This window comes from Patagioenas fasciata, chromosome 3, assembly GCF_037038585.1.
Source record: "Patagioenas fasciata isolate bPatFas1 chromosome 3, bPatFas1.hap1, whole genome shotgun sequence".
Classification (NCBI taxonomy): domain Eukaryota; kingdom Metazoa; phylum Chordata; class Aves; order Columbiformes; family Columbidae; genus Patagioenas; species Patagioenas fasciata.
In genome coordinates, this window is record NC_092522.1 from 103837748 (window position 1) to 103855488 (window position 17741).

The 17741-nt window shown below is 39.3% G+C and overlaps 1 protein-coding gene across 12 annotated transcripts in view; it reads right to left on the reverse strand.

The window, feature by feature from the left end:
- Positions 1 to 285: 285 nt before the first annotated feature.
- The window catches only part of DLGAP2 (DLG associated protein 2), a 463673-nt gene continuing 446217 nt past the window's right edge, over positions 286 to 17741 (reverse strand). For 10 of the 12 annotated variants that reach the window (XM_071807014.1, XM_071807012.1, XM_071807011.1 and 7 more), the window contains 4 exons: positions 14153 to 14244; positions 10091 to 10243; positions 9249 to 9266; positions 286 to 7768 (listed from right to left, as the gene is read on the reverse strand). In XM_071807014.1, coding sequence (XP_071663115.1) covers positions 7550 to 7768; positions 9249 to 9266; positions 10091 to 10243; positions 14153 to 14244 — 482 coding nt within the window. In that variant the 3' untranslated portion in view covers positions 286 to 7549. The remainder of the gene's footprint in view (positions 7769 to 9248; positions 9267 to 10090; positions 10244 to 14152; positions 14245 to 17741) is intronic. The other 2 variants (XM_071807021.1, XM_065835046.2) reach the window with 1 other exon arrangement.

The window sequence follows — 17741 nt, forward strand, 5'->3', positions numbered from 1 at the left end:
GTGACTGTTAACCAAAACATATCAATAGCATTGCAATAACTGATTCTATTATTTGCTGAATTCCTTCAGATTTCAAATATGTTTTCCTTTGAATTCAGATAAAACCCTATCAAAAATATTTCATTGAAAATTAATTTCTTGACACTCAAAAGGCTACATATCTAAAGCAATAATTTAGTGTGGGATACAAATTTTCTTATTGGAAATGGCATTTTTTAACTACTGCAAAACTTAAATTGTAAAAAAGAGTGTACTCTATTTTTCTCAAAAAATTTAATTGCAGAATTATTTACAGGAGATGAACATAAACAATACATAAACCGATTGAAAGAGGCAGCTTCATAAAAGAGTGATGGGGCAAAATAGTGAAGCACATTTTCTTACAATCAGCTGGAGGTGAGCAGAGAACCATGAAAAAAGAATAACTCAATAATAAAACAATTCTCAAATATGTCTTCAAAGTAACAAATAACATTCTGGTAAAGAAGATATTACTGAGAAGCAAGAAATTATTGTAGCAATGAAACAACGTACTGTACATTCGATTTAGGTATCCTGCATGCTACTAAATAGAATTTATCAAAAGAACCATAAAAGCATGAGAAAGAGAATTACATAAAATAGTTTAATTCTAGTGAAGTGTAGCTTTATACAGATGGTGAATATTTGGCACTCAGTTCATCCTCATTGTTGATATGATTTCTTATGTGTATATATTTATATATATTTATATATATTTTTAATTATAACTAAACAGCTAGTTTCCTGGTTCTAACATTCCTTGAAATTCTATAGGAGGCATTTAATTTAGTCCTTAGGCCACACTTGATTATTTTGGCATGTCACATGGTGAATGAAAGTATGAGTTTTGTCTCTGCACAGAAAACCCTGCACAGTTGTAGTGGCTTTTCTTCAGGAAAGAACAGTTCTAGAGCAGTCTAAGTCAGCTTACTTGAAAGGGACATTTTCTTGTTTCAGGAAATTAATATATAAATGGAACTAAAGAATACATGCATGCTGAGCCCTTTTAAAATTATATGGCCATACTATTAAACCTCCAAAGGATAAATCAAAGCATGGATATAAGCATGTGGATTCCTGGGTAATTATAAACAAAGCTAGTATTTCTTTGTGACTTTTGCAGAGACATGAACCTACTACCAAGCCCTCTGCTTGATTGTGACCTACCTGAAAGGAAGAACTACATCCAACAAAGTAAATGGGCACTCACTAACTTGAGTGGTGAGTCCTTCCTACCTCAGCAGGGCTTGCTGTGTCAGATATCGATCTGAATTATACCGATTCAAATCTGACATTTCTGTCTGATTTCAGGTTCTTAGCATTGTTTCTAATACAAATGAGATCATAACTTAGCCTGAAGCTCTGAAATAATTCATCTCACAAGTAAGAATCTTGTATGACAGCCCAGTTTTAAGAGTGGGAAATGCTGTGTTGAATGAGAGAAGAGTAATGGAAGGAGAAGAAAAATTCTCACTAATGGGCTGTGTTGGTTAATAATGACCACATCTTCAAATAAACAAGCCCCTTTTATAAGCTTCAGTGAAAATATACATGGTTTTGTCCTAGAGGAGTAAAAAATCCTGTCCAACAAAACCAATTTAGAAAAATAACAATTTAGCCTTAATAAAACAGAATTAAATTGCCAGCTGATGAAAACTATTCTGTTTGCTCAATTAAAGAGCAAGCCATGTAGGCATACTATTTTATATTATCTACAATCTGACTTCAAAAGCCCAGTTCTGTTTCAGCAATGAAGGGCAATGGAAGAAACACCCATGCGTGGAAATGTGGGACCATGAATCTTCTGTGATCATCATTTACGAAATGCGATATGCATTTAATGAGAAGGGATCTGGAATATGTTTTTTAGGTATAATGAGTGGCATGGCCTCTTGCAGTTATTAGGATTTTATTTTGTTAAGAGGAGCTGAATCAGCCTAAACATGCTGGCCAAATTATCTTTTGGGCAAGTTTCCATTTCAATTTCGTTTTCATACTTGCTGTCCTGAACAGCCTGTTATGTAGTTAAACAGCTGCAGCATTACACCATAGAGGAAGCTGCATTTCAGAGATAAATTAAGCAATTTCTATGTATACAGAGGGCTTAATTCCTGCTGGGAGTCCATGTATGCATATGAGTATGCCATAAAGCAGCTGTTCCCAAAAGATGGTCCCTGGAGGTGAAGATGGTGAATCATTGCAGAATGGCCATGAGGCTGCACTAGGCAGTGAACCCGCCATGGCCGTCAGTGCTGAGGCTGATCTGCATGAAAGTGGCAGGTCTACAGGAACGTGTGTCTTGACTGTGGTTCCTGGGTCCAACTGTCTGGGACCATGACACTGAAAAATTGCTGTATATATATATATATACGTATGTATGTATGTATGTATACATCCTCTTTCTGTTATCTGCAGCATGAAATGGTTGCCTCTAGTCTGCCGATCCTGCCAGTGCAGAGACACGTCCCCATTGCTCTGCCATACAAAGAACCCTTAGGGTTAGAGCTGAGTCTCAGTTAAGAGCAGCTGCCCAAACCAAAGTATAATTCTTACACCCAAGCCCCGTGCTCCATGTTATCCCCCGTGTTAGCTGGGCTGGAGGGCAGACTGGAGGAGAGAACAGGGCGCTTGACAGCTACGCCACAGGGGAAGGCTGCTTTTGCAGCACATGCCCCTGACAGATCTCTCCTGCTAAAAGTGCTGGGGAGGGGGAGCTGATGCATGTGCAAAGGAGACCCTTGCCAAGATCCCCGATCAGGAGGGCTCAGCTGCAGTTGCCATCAGCTCCTGCACCTGGCACCGGCCAGGGCTCTCCTGTGGTGCCCTCCCAGGGGAGCTCTTCCACTGCAGGGACCTTCACTGCTACTGTAATGAACAGAAAAAACAGAGATTGTTCTGGAAACTTAATTTGATGCTTTTCATTCCCTGCCCTACACCCTGGAGGGACAGTGTGAGCATTGCCTTGGCCTTCACTTTGCTCAAGGTCTTCCTCCTGACTCAGTGAGTCTTTGCTTCTCTTCCGTCACAGGCTTGGACCGTAAGGGAAGGCTGTGTGGAAGGAAACTCCCCGGCAGTGTGGGGACAGGCAGGAGAGGCCCCCGTGTCCCGCTGTGCTGGCTCACCAGGCCATCGGTAGGGTAACCTCCCCAGCTGCAGCCCAGCCTGGAGTCTGTGTGCCAGCTAATAAAGTGCTTGGAGATCCTTCTGGACGAAAGGCACTGTGTAAATGTGTCAACCTGTCACACACCAGGAAGAACCTCTCTAGACATTAAGGGGTTTGCTGATAATCCTCACCTCAAACGTAGTTTGAGGGTGATGTATCTACATCGTAAGATGCTCTGGGAACAGTAATGGGAGTAACACCACTCCAAATTTCGTTTAAGCTCTCTGTCTTATACTGAGGCTGCTGTTGCACGGGATTTCACAGCTTTTCAGTGTATATAGCTTGACCCCTGGAGCTGCCAAACCAGCTTCAGACCTCAAATTAACAATCACAAAACTAGCCATTGATGGAGCAGTCCCCGGTGTGCTCCCTGCTACCGGCGCCAATGCCGAAGCGCCAAGAAGGACATCAAACCCTCCAACCTGGTCGGGCAGGCTCAAGGCCTGGAACACAAAGGGCTGGGATGGGAAGATCTGGAGGCACAAGACCTATGTGGGGAGGACCAGGTGTGGAGCAGCGGCCCTGCCTGAGGGTGCCATGGGGCCAGGAGCCTCTCAAGGGCATGAGGAGACCGTGCGTCACCTCATCGCGTAGTGCATGCTTCTTTTCCTTGCAAAGTGACCAAAACTTCCCTTGCTTTATACTAGATGCAGTGCTGAAGAAGATGAAAGTAATGTATTGATACAGCAGGACATGGGCTTATTTTAAAACAAATCATTTCCATTATATGAAATGTATTCTATATATTTTTATATATATATATATATAAATATATATATATATATATGAAATCCACACACCATCCTATGCACGCTTTAATTCCTTCCTGATTGATCTCAAATCTAACATAGTGACAATTGTCATTTTTTGGTATTAAACTGTACAATATTATTAGTCTTTGCACGCTGCCAAAGGCCATTCTATTCAGGTTGACATGAAATAATAAAACACTTCATAATGTACTTCACCAATTTACAAAGAATCTCAAATCTAAAAAAAATACACAAAGCAAAAATAAGTATGGCGAATATCAACGATTTTACCAGTCGGGTCTTTTTCTTTATTTAAATTTTCAGAATTCTGTTTATTATACTTGTGTTTTACAGGCAATGAAGAAATGAACAGAGACTTTATAATTTTCATCTGTTAAAATAAATATTAGTCCAATCAGTATTTAATTAAACACTAAGCTATTTTGCTATATCCAGCTGTTCTGTGTGGGTCTACACCATGAAGTCTCTGCATAGAAAGCATTCCACTTTCTATCTTTATATTTATTTACGATGTTCCTCCTACATTGGTTTTGTAACTGAATTTCATTTTTATGATGTGGAGTCAGATTACAATTGAATTGTTTAATAAGATACCACATGCTGTATTTCTCACGTCAGGGATTGAAGCAATTTGACTTTGATTTATTTGCAACACAAGTATGATAAGCATAATGTTAGTTTTCTAAACTAACCAGATGTACAACATGTAAATAAAAATGGCTTATTTGCCCTTAATGATAGAATGTTACCTGTACAATAATTTAATATATTGCACTTTGAAATGTAACATGCACAGATAACATATTATCAGACTTTTCAGTAGGCATCTAGTTTACTTTTGATATTATTTTTTTGGGGGGGGTTGGGGGGAACAAAAGTGGAACAAACAGAAATCATAGATATCCGAAGCTTATATTGAACGTTTTCTTGTAGTGGCATGGGAAATGTAAAATTCAGGGTTGGCATAATTCACGCAGGCCTATTTTTGTCTGAGAACATCGAATAAAATTTTAACATATTAAAAAACTAGCAAAATATGATTCTAAAATGAAAGATTTATACAGACTGCCCCAAGTCAGCATTATTAGGTCAGCTGGGATCTAAGCTCATCTGTCATCTGTTGTTTTTATGATTTATATTTATAAAGTCTGATTACTGGTAGAATCAAATAGAACTTGTCTTAATTACATGACCTGTTGCTGCAGGTGGGGGTTTTCAATCGAATAAGTCAACTGTGATTTCTCCTTGAAGTGTAAAGGAAAATTAGATAAAATGTATCAGCTGCCATACATATAGATATGTATGTGTATATGTGTGTGCCTATTTTAAATTTCTCAGATCTAGGAAAGACATTTGCTTTAGTTCTGTGTGGATATTTCTAATTAGCAGCTCCACTTTAAACAAGATACCATTTGTCAAGACTAAAGATGCCAATGTCCACAGGTACATTTGTATTTAAAATAGTACAACAGATATAGGAAGCAGCATCAATATTGTACATGACCTAGGATTCAGCTCTTTCCTTAATAGAAAATGCCTTGAAAAACATGAGGGATGGGAAATATAATGTTTTCATCGATAGAAGAATATTTCAGGGATTTTTTTTTTTTTTTTAACTTTTTGAAGGGTATACATTCGTCTTGGTTTTTGCTTCCAAATATAGTTTAAGGCTATTTGGTAAAGTATATACCAGATATCAGGCTCAATTTACAGGGTTTTCTCCCCACAGAAACTTCTCAAAACTTCATCTCTGAAGATTCATATCTTGAAGCTAAACATGCTTTATCAGCTGTGCTCCAAAGACAGAACTCATGCTTAATACTACACAATGTAGGAAAAAGAGAAGGAAAAAAACCCAAAACCAAAACCAAAAGAAAACAGATTTGAAGCAATGTCAGATCTGCATAACCTACGATACTTCATGTTTTCAGTCATTTCTCAGGCTGCAGGGTGCATGGGATTCGGATTTAAAGTGCTCATCAGGTGAAGAACCAAAGTGCTTAAGTATAATTAAATAGCTGTTCTGCCTATGGCTAAATACATTGCATTTGTTAAAGCAGGTAAAAGGGGACGCGGGAGTTGGGGCTGTCTGTCTGTCTGGGTTCAGACTGAGATAAAGTCGTGTTCAGTAAGATTCAAACCTTGGAACTGGGGGCTGCGGGTTACTCATCTTATTGCGTCTTCACCTGAAGACTTCTAAGTGCTGGGTTGGCTCTGGAAGGTAGGTGAAGTGGAATAATTATGTCTTAATCTGTTTTAAATTAAAGCCTCTTGACTGTGGTAGTTACCGCTTCTCTCTTCTGACAATGTGAGGCTTGAAAATATATTATTTTCCTTATATTCCATGGCTGGAAATCACTTATCTCAACTCTTTTTTTTTTTCCTTTTTTTTTTCTTTTTTAATGTCTGAAGCAAGCAAGAAGCTTATTCTTGCCATAAATGATACTGCATAGAAAAATAGTTCTAAAAAAAATACAACTGTAAACCACAGTTCACCTTTACCTTAACATAACCATTTAAACTTAGATATACTTACCACTCACATTCATATTTCTTAAACTGTTTACAACATCACAACTGGCATTTTAAACAAGCAAGATTTTTTTTTTTTTTCTCAAGGATACCCTGGAAACTCAATTGAGATAACATTTTGAGATTTTGAAATATTACATGTAGCACAGCTCTTGATATGAAAGAGAAGGTTTATAAAATAAAGATTAACACACAAAAGAACTGTTAAAAATGCAATGAGTGTTCCAAAGGAGCGAGAATATCTTTTTCTTTACACATCTTGCTACAGAAGATCTAACTTTTTAAGGCTTCCATTTTCCTTTCACCCATCACTCAAGTCCTCTTGCATTATAATTTTGCTTAGGTGTCAGAGTGTCGTTACACTGCTAACAGCAAACGGTTCTCAGTGGGCCTTCCCAGCACCACCAGACTTGTATGCTTCTTGGTTTCTGATGAACTTTGGAGTTTTAGTGGCTGGATATCCCTGTTCATCTCCAGAAACTTGACATGACATGAGAGGCCTAATGTTATTTTGCAGTAACAAAGATGCGAAGTGTGGCAGAGCACATGGGTAAATATGTTAGCTGGGTTCTAGGAAACGAAACTGGAGGTCAGAGAAATAAATGGGTTCTTTCTTTCCTGCTCTTTACATTTGTAGCACCTTCTACTTGGATTAGCTAATGCCTCTAGTGAATGGTGAGATGCACCCATTTATAGTTTGTTATTCTTATCCCTAACTATCACACATTTTATAAAAATATAAATAACAAAAAAAGTAAGCTGGGTTCCATCTCAAGAGGTGTTTCTTGTTGTCCTCTGAGAATATACTGGATAAGTCAGGTCTCAACAAGCCCTATCCATTGTAGCTGATTGTAAGTCAGACAATAAATACAAAAAGAAGTCATTCTTGCGGTGAGCTCAGCAAATTCTGAGGAAATCAAAAGCATTCCACTGTGCTTATGGCACAAAGAACACAACAGCAAGGGCATATTTAGTGGAGAGAATGAGACAAAAATTACCAGGTAAGTGACAAACTGTACAAGCATTTTGTTTAAAAAAGGAACTCTGCAGCATTCTGTCTTTAAAGCCGGGTTTGAGCCTCTGGGATATATATCTCGATGCTGTCTGCACGCTCTGTGGCTGAATTCTGCCGGAAAGAGGCTGCTCTCTTAGCAGCCATGAGCCGTCTTCTGGCTTCTTGTCGCTGTCTGTCGGGCAGATCCAGAGATTTTTCTCTTGTGATAGGGAATTTTCCTTTTGGGGGCTTCTTTGGTACAGGAGGAGGAACCTTTCTTTCTTCCTGCAATAGGGTATTAAAAGGGAGGGTGAACTGCGTGCGGAAGGTACCATCAGCAGCGCATGCAAATCGAAGACATGAAGTGCAAAATACCGGTTACATACATCAAGCATGCTCAATTTGTGCTCTCCAATCAGCTGACTAACGAATTACATGAACAGCTATCCACACTAGGGACACTGACAAAAACCCTGTTGTTCAGCAGCCATTACAAACTCTGCAGTCCTGCGCCTTAAAAAAGACTACGCTTCCTTCTCCTGTCCTTGCAGGGTACCCTGCACATGCAATCTGTGTACCTCGCTTTGCTATGAATTTGTTTAATTTTAGCTGACACATTATTACATACATTGTAAACAGAAACACACACTGGCTCTCCAATAAGAATTCAGCACATCTGTGTGGTCTGATCAAGTGAAAAGACTGTCTAAGATTAGCAGGACAGGATTTTAAATTACATTAATCATACTGAGTTTAGGCTCAGCTGGATATGAGATAGCAGCTGTGTATACATGTCTATTAGTTTAGTCTCCTCCATGAATTGCTAAATGGCAACATGCAAGCACCAACCAGAGAGAGAACACAGGGCTAATTGTTCTGTTTGCCAGCCTGGACCATTTTAAAGAAAATTATATTGAAGAATTATCAAATTATAAAGTGAGAGTTGGTAGATTTTGGTACCAAAGTAGCTGTAAATTGCTCTGCAGGTTTTAAATCAATAATTGTTTTGAAGTACGATATGGATGTTTTACTCCATTTAGAGACTCTGAAATATCATATAGGGGCCTTAAAAACATAATGTAGAATCATGGAAGTATATAATAGTTTAGGTTGGAAAGGACCACTGGAGGTGATCTTGTACAACCCCCATTCAAAGCCCACTTGAAATTAGATGCAACTTTGAATTAAAGCAGGTTTTTCAACATCATATTTAATACTGCACTGAAGAGCCCCAAAGACAGAGACTCCACAACTTCATATGTATGGTGTGGTATTATGATCGATTTTTCTGCTATATCATTTCTTAAAGTAATAGTAATAGTCCAGAGTATGAGCTGTTCCTTATGGAGAACACAGTTAATTTGATGCACAGCAGGATTAAAAGAATACAAAAATGGAACGGATGTGCCTATGGTTTACAGATGCTTCACTGATTTTTTTTTTTAAACTAATTCTGAGTCTACTACCAAAATGTATTACCCAAGACTAAATAACGAAGGTTATTTAATAACATAGTTCTACATTCTCAACTCAACAGGAATAGTGCAACAGCCTAAAACGCTGTTCCACATGACAGCCAGCTCTTCTGCTCTTTATTTTCTCTATTTCCTATTTTCAGCTACGAACATAAGGGCTCCATTCCTGTTGTCCCATCTTTTTTTCTTTTTACTTTTAGTTATTTCTCTCTTAGGAACATCACTGTTGCTGTCACTATAATAATTTCTTACTTCCAGTTGTCACTAGTAAGCAAGAGTTGCAAACTCACCATCCACCAACCAGTTGGCTGAAAATTAAAATCCAAGAGGAGCATGAAGAAATGAAAGAGTTGTCAAAATGCCTCCTACTTCCTCCCAAACCAAACAAATATTCACCTGAGGCCAACAATACTGACTCAAACCAAGTGCTGTCTTCATCTGACTGATACAATAATCATCAAAGGCAGTGGGATAATCAAGGTGAGGGATGGAGCTCTAGAAAGGGGGAAAGGTAGTTTCAGAAATATATTGCTTTTGTGGGCAATTTGCCACCTTTGGTTTGTAAGCATCATGGCTGGGGTGTCTCCCAGGTGGTGGACTTGCAGGACAGAGGTGCAGGCGGTTTGCCAGAAGTACTCTTTGTACTCCAGACTTCTGTGGGCCAAGCTTTAGTTTGACCTGCACTATGTTAAGCCACATGCTTTTACCACACTCCTAATATCAGTTGTGCTGTGCAGGCAGGATTAAACACTGTAGTGCTCAGATTTGAGCTGCCCCAAATATAGCAGAGTGCTGAGTTTACCTTGATTGAATTCTCGGGCTGTTGTCCTCAGTCTGAATTAAGCAGAACATGTTTCAGTTCTGGCCTTTAGAATGTCAATCCCAATAATTTGAACAAAAGAGTTACGGAGTGAATTAACAAAATCCGTATTATTGGTTATACAATTCAGCTCAACATTGTTAAAAAGAAAAAACCCTCACACCTGGTGAAAGTTTCTGTGTATAAATCGGGGCATGCCAATTAGATGCGTTCTAGGGTTAGAAACCTACCATGTTTCACTATTGTATTTAACACAAGGAGACTGCAGGACTACAAATGGGGAGTAAATGGCATTGTCCATGGTCTGCTTACCTTCCTTTCAGGTGATTCTATTATTTTCCATTCATTGAGCTTCAACTGGTGCAGTTCATCGAACTTCATGCTGACGTCTTCAATTGAGAGCTGCAATAAGTCCCAGAAACCTGCTAGGTCCTGGGAAGTTGGTCTCGGCATGGCACTCGGGTCCTGTCACACACAAAAGAGAGAATGTGAATAGACCAGGAGGCTTTAAACAATGTGCTTTGAGGCACGAAAGGCATCATGCCAGGTTATATGGCTACGGTGCTGCTCAGTGCTGAGGCTACACACGCTTTACGGCTGGGACCTGTGACTGGCAAGTTGTGCCTCCTACACAACCCAAACATGGACGAGTTGGATGTCATATGTGAACCTTCGTGAATCCGGGAAGTACCTCAGCACCATATGCTGTGCTGACCTGCCTTTCTGAAAAGGAACAAGCTGACAGCCTCTGCCTGCCGATTATTAAATGGAAGAGGAACGTAGTTTGTATTCTAGCCAGCCTGAAGTCTTTCTGATTAAAAATTACATTCATGATAGCTGCTTAGAAGGCAAAACAACATCATGAAGGATCTCCCCCTTCCTGGCCAAAAGCTGTAATGACTAGTTTACTATGTGAGAAATACTGGTGTTATTGCTGAAGTAAAACTCTGTGTCCAGTCTTTTACAAATCTAGTGCACAAAGGCATTTTATGTGTTGAACACAACTCCACATAGTTGCCTAAAAACTGGGAGATAACTCAGCATTTCTATTTAATTCTTTCCTTGAACTGCACATTTCTAGGGGGTCTGACACCAGGAATTGTTACTCAAGCTCAGGTATGCAGATACTACTGTGGGACCTGAGTGCCTGGAGCTGGCCGTGACAATGTGAAGGTTCACCCCTATCTAAACTCCTCTGGGAATCTGGGCCAAGAACCAGTCTAAAAGCTTATCCACTTCAAAATCTTCTTGACTAGAAGAAAGTCTCCTTTTCATAGGGAGCATCAGCAACTTAAGAGAAGTGGTCATATAAATTATAACAGACTTCTGGGAATCAGTATACAACTTTAGAGTAGCATTCACTGAAAACAACTTAATTGGGTAGATCCCAATTAACTCCCAAACCATTTAAAATTTATGTCAGTGGTATTAGTTACTCTACAGAGACCAATAACTCAGGCTTCAGGAACCAGTTCCTCGTGAGAAATTTGTCAGGACCAGTCCCGCAGCAGCTTGTCTTGTATTACAATCTGTTCTCTTCAACCTGGTCTCTTCAGTCCCTCTCCCCAGTCTCTAAACAGCCAGAAATTGATGCCACTCTTCTGAATCGAGGTGAATAGTTCTCCTGCACCTTTGTGCACCCCACTCTGCCCACAGTATTTGGGGTGATGGCAGCTTCCAGCACGGCTGCTCGCAGAGGAGTGTGCAGTGCGTGGGCTGGACACGAGAGGGCTGCCTCCCACTGCTGTGCCTATGGATCCGCACTCCATGGGCAAATGCTGGTGCAAATGATGTCTATTACAGCTAACTAAGTTTTGAAAAGATTGGCTTTTAAACTTGTTTCTTCGCAGAAGCTGCTCATTTACTTGAATCTTTCTTGGAACTCAGCTTTGCAGCCCTCCTTCTAAAGGAAGTCTGAAGCAAGCAAAAAGTACCCTGCTGATGCTCGAGCTGCTCTGTTTTTGCCTGCATCCATGACATATTGAGCGATGATCTCATGAGCTGAGCAGGATCTGTGCTGACTAGAGTATGGAGGAGGACACTTCAAACAAAAAAAAGGTGTTACAAGAGATAATGTGAATAATGTAGCAAGGAGTAGTTATTAATCAGTGATTTTTTTTTTTTTTTTTAATAGCACTTATTTGGAACAGTACACTGTAGGAGATAGCCAGACAGATTCTTAAAAAAACCCACAAACTTTGTCGAAGCTTAGAAAGTTATGAATTTACCCTGACTGAGAGGCTTTGGTAAGAGACCTTAACCCAGAACGTAACCAAATGTATTCCTTGAAGTTTCTGTGACCCTTTAGAGAAGTCTACAGGTGATGTGTGAATTTCCTGGTTAAATTTTGTGTTGAATAAGTACATTTCTCTTCCTAAACCCTTGATGCATTTTGGAATGGCTGTAGATGCTGTTGTTTTTTGTTCTTTGTTGCTGGACACTGTCAGAGAAGTTTCTGTGTGGTAGCCCTGTAAGTACAATATGTTTTGGGGCAGGGGAACGCCCTAGCTGGCTGCTATCTGGCAGTGTTCCCGTGTGGCACTGAGATGCTGCCTTAGGAGCATACGGAAAGCCTGTTGTGTTTATGCACTAAGTGACTATTTAACAACAAACTCTGTCATTAGGCATAGGAAGAAAAGCCTCAAAACACAAATGAGCTAAAAGTCCAGTTCTGTAGTTGCTGTTTTCTGCAGAGCCCATTGCTGATTTAATGAAGCTGAAGAATATTCAGAGCCTAAATCTTCAGAGTGGGAAAAAGCTGCTGTAATGGAGGTCAAAGGTTTATTATCCAAATAAGAACGAGGAATAATAAAGAAAATCTCGCCCTTTTTTTGGTCATGTTGTCTGCAAAGCTGTGGATTTCTCCTTGTGCTCCTATTTCTTTTGCAGTAATGAGTTGTTCACATTTCCACATAGCTGATGGCTGTGCTGAGCAGGAAGTGTGCTTGTTAGCCCTGGACCCACTTGAAGATAAATGGAGTGGAGGTTAGGTTCTCCAAATCTTAAGTTTGCATAGCTTAATCAATCAGGTAATGGAGGGCACACTGAAATTTGCAGTGAGAAACTTTTAGACATTGATGAAGATTTCCTCCTTTCTCTATGAAACAAATGACTAGATAGGAGCACACATGATATATTTGATATTACAAACGCGGCCATCCCCTGCTTGCCTGCCTTTGCATATTTCCTCTGTCATTCTGTAACAGCTATTAAAATTCTTGTTTTGACAGAGCCTTTGAAGTGGATAATTGGATTCTTTCCTAATGAGGACCATATATCTTATCATTTTCTATCAGAAGGTAGGACATTTTTGGCATGACTTTCTCAGTAATATTTGATCGCAGTTTCAGGAATTCTGGATGTTTAATTTTATGGGTAAAAAGCACCAAGTAGGTCTCTGCAGAATGAATATTTTACCTTAAGAAGTCATGTGGCAAATACTAACAAGTAAAGAAATGTATCTGGCCAGACATATAGGTCGTGTCTACTGTCATACCCGCACCAGAATTCAGCACCTTTAATGTGCGAGGTGTAGGAGCAGTCAAAAGGTGCAAGTTACACTTGACTTTTGAGTGAGCTGAAAAGGCGTTCTGCTACTAGCTGAAGCTAGAAGAACTACCTTCTTCAATTGATCAGTATCATCTTGCCACAACATTTGTATCACTGATGGCTGCTGTCATATTAATGAAGATAACATTTAGAATTGAATTAGTGCCTAATGAACTTCCAGAACAATAGCAGTAAGCCTCACAAGTAATATACTGCATCTGCTCCTTTAGCCCTAGGACATATTATATATAATTGGCACTGCAAATTATGAAGCCAAATTTTATGAACATTACGTATATTCCTATTTCCAAGATCAGTCCTTTTTTCAGGTAGGTAGAAAGCTGGATCACATATTCTCTGCTATTCTGCTACTTTACGGTTCTCCACTTCCTGTAATGTGAAAAATTTCTCCTTTCTTAACAGAAATATAGTTACTATTTTAGGGCATTACAAAAACAAGCCATAATATTATGTCTCAGAATACTTGCATTTGTTCCCTTCTCTTTTTTTTTTCTTTAATAAAAGCAGCAAAACCAGACAGAACACAGCCAGACTGAAATTACTGACATTACATATTTGCTTTGACAAAAAAATGCACTAACACCATACTTAAGATTAAGTTAAAGAAAAAAAAAAGTGCAGTAAGACAAAATGTGAGACAAGAAAATGATATTTCAGAATGCTGCTGTTTGGGTACACTACACTTCATTTTGTTGTTGCCTTTGAAGCAAATTTTAAATTTTGAAACTTAAAGCTACATTTTGTGGAATATCTATGCACGAATAGCCTTAAACTCTTCAAGAACAGCCAGACATTGTGACTTACCAGATTTTGCTGACACAGCCAATAAAATTGCTGGAATTTCTGAGACATGAGGAGCTGAGCGCTTCCAACAGCACTTCGGATCTTACCTAGGACTAAGCATACAGACAGGTTATTACCAACTGGTGTCTTTTGGCAGTAAATGTAAAATCCAGCTCAAAAATACGTAGCTGAAATTACTGTTTATTTTACAAAGGAAGCAAATATTTGGTTTTGCTCTTTGTGATTATACTTGTAAAATATTTTCAAAAAGGAGGAGATACAGGAATGCTCTATGGCACCTTACCCTTTGGCAATAACACATATTAGATAAGTAAGTCGGAACAGCCAAGACTGTATATGCTTTAGGAAGTAGAAAAAACCCGAGAGAATACAGACAGCTTCCTGAAGTGAGCATGCATACACATGTTCTTGAGAACAATTTTAGATCTCAAAGTAAATGACAACAACCCCTCCTCCATCTACATTTGTTCATGTAAACTGAAAGCTGTTGAAATAGTCCTGCCTCAAGAACCAGTTAGATGCCTGTTCCCTCTGACATCAAAGGGAGCTTTACATGTACCTTAGTATCTTCTGGTTCTGCAGTCATCAGTGACTTCACTCAGCTGTGTGGATGAGCTCTCTTTATCCTGTCTGTTCTGGGGGTTAGGTTAATAGACTAAACTATAACATACTCCTACTGTAAGGATGAGATCCTCAGAGGAATCACGTCTCTGAGACACATCTTAGTGCCCCCATGAGGAGTTACAGATTGCCTGCTCAGGAAAGTACACCAAGTCCTAAGCACAGGAGCTTCGAGGTGGGACACAAGGGGGTGCTCCCAGACTCCGGATTCCATCCCCCATGGTCTGTTGGGCTTTCCCCACAGTCAGTGTACAGTATGCATAAGCACTGGGGAAAGGAACCAGATTCATTTTACTTAACTTTGCTTCCAAAAGTCACCTGTCTAAATAAAAATTTATGGATGCTCTATAATCAGTAATCTGACCTCATCAGCTCAGCCATGTTGGGCACTTATTTTTCGACGAGCTGAATCTCTTCCTGAAGGTGCCTCCTTCTATTGACTGGAGTGCCTAGGGGGACTGGCTTATCCCTAGAAAACTAACTCCTCCTGGACTCCCACGTTTGCGGGGATAAATACCATACTTTGGTAGGTAGCAATATACTTTCCTACACCTCCTTCCTACACATCCTTTCCTACACTTCCTTTCCTCCACATCCTTCTCTAATGCTGAAAAAGCAACACTTTAAAAGCACTATAAACTGGATTTTCAATGGAAGATTGATTTTGTCTGGAGAATTTCCAGATCTTTAAATAATGTTTGGGGTAAAAATAAAGAGAGGTAGGGGTGAAACTGGAATTATTCTGACATCTTTTAATTAGATTTGAGGAAACCAATTTGACAATTCAAACAGGATGCAGAGGGTGGAATGAAGCTACAATAGTGCAGCAGAACAGATCTGCAGCCTGTGGTACAGAAAACATTAAACTCTGGCAGAGCTTAACATTTTGTTGTTATTTAGAATAAGTACAGGAGGGGACTGAGCAGCATGTGAAAACAGTGTTTCAGTAGTAGGTATTACATTTTAATTCTGCTTTCTCTAGACCAGAGAAACATCTGCTTAACCACAAGTAGAAGCAAGAGATAATTTGGAAGTTTTAGGCTCCAATTCTGTGGAAGCATACAAACTCTGTAACTTTAAAAGCATGTGTTAATATGTAGAGCTGTGGTTCCCAAACTCAATTCAGTTTTCTGTTAGACAAATGGTACAGCTGCATCACAACACTAAATTAAACAGCAATATGCATAATTCATCAGTCCTGTGTGGCACCCATTTGTGAAAGCGTTAAGTGGTTGAGGGCTGCATAAGTAATTCACTGGGGTTTTGTTTTTGTTTTCTTGGTCAAATGAAATAAAGTACTTTAATTGCTTTGGGGTTTTTGATCACCAAACACCTCACTTTCCTCTATGGAGTTCTTGGCATATGTAAAGCAATGTTTTGGTTGTTAAAACCTGAACAAACATACAGAAACCAAAATAGAAAAGAAATGTTTCATTTGATCTGAAACAAATTGCATTAATTTAGTTTTCAGTGTTTTTAATAAAGGCAAGCCTTAACTGACAGTCTTGTATCCTCCTTTTCGCTCGGTGGTCCGTAGCTCAGGACGTCAGACAAACAGCCCGTGTGGGTCAGAGATGCTTCTTTGCCAGGCTGGGGAACTGTGCTGCAGCAGGTCCCTGACATCCCCTGTTCCATGCTGTGTTCAGCTACTCCCGGGGCCGAAAGAGAGTGAGGATGGTTCTGTAGGCTGATGGTTGCAGTGCTTGTCTCACAGTGAGTGAAGTTCAGTTTTAGTTTCCTCTGCTGAATTTTATAGTTCATAGCTCAGACACATAGCCTGAGTAAGGGACATTGGTTTTAGCCCTACTGCAGAAATGTAGATCTTGACAGAAGTTTTGTATGACTGATATTTTCTGGTCAATCTCACAGTTACCTCAGCCCACACATTAAATAAACATTTATTTCATCTTCATTTTCCTAAAGGATCATGTTGACAAGCATTGGTGATTTAAAGCCCAGTCAGACCAGACAAGACCTGGGCACTGGCAGTGCAGCATTTTGGTGTCATCCTCATCTGCTGGGGACATGAGACAGGGTTTCTGGGCTACTTGCACGTGTCACTGAGTCACAGTGGTGAATACATGTGTATAATTACAGCCCTACCGTTTACTAAAGATCTAACTCTATTTCCATTTCAATACGTAAATCAGACCTAATAAAACATAGAAGTTAGAATCTCTCATATTCATGCTAGTCTGCTTTGCTGTAATTAAATTAAAGTATTAAAACACTTCAATTCATAATCTTTAGCACAATATTAATAGACAGCCAAAGCCTTGTTGTTAATTTCATGCATTGGGGAATTATTCTGATGAGTGCAGATTGATTATCTCCATGAAAGAATGATGAATGTCAGAGACTGGAAAGATTGAGATGTTTGGTGATGCCTGGGAGATTTTGCTTGTAAATGAACGATGATAAAATCTATCAACGCACCTAAATATACATTATTTTCATATAATTCATACACCTCCATTAAGATAATGTTATATTAGCTGAATGTCAGGAAAGAGTCACACAACCTTAATTCTGCTCCCTGAAGCATATGAAGCACTCCATTTTTGTTTTGTGGTCCTGTATGGTTTCTACCTTGAAGACATACAAAACCTTGACTATGACTTCAGTAGAAGCAGACTCAGGATTTATACCCTGGATAGAAATTGTGTAAATTGCCTGTATACAACAAGCACAATTAACACAATGGTGTCTTTTCTTCTGCAATAATTATATCACAAAATTGCAAGTAATTGATATGTGTTGTATTGCTTGAGAAATACTACAAAATCTTGTTATTGGAAATGTTTTATATCAGAAAGGTAGAGGGGAAAAAGTTTGATCTATATTGATGAAACCAAGATTATAGGCTGATGCTGTAACTCTATTCTTGACAGGTTAAAAGCTTTGCTCAATTGTGCCACTGCTGCACCAGTAATGAGGAACTACTAACAATCAATCTGCTTCTGGCATT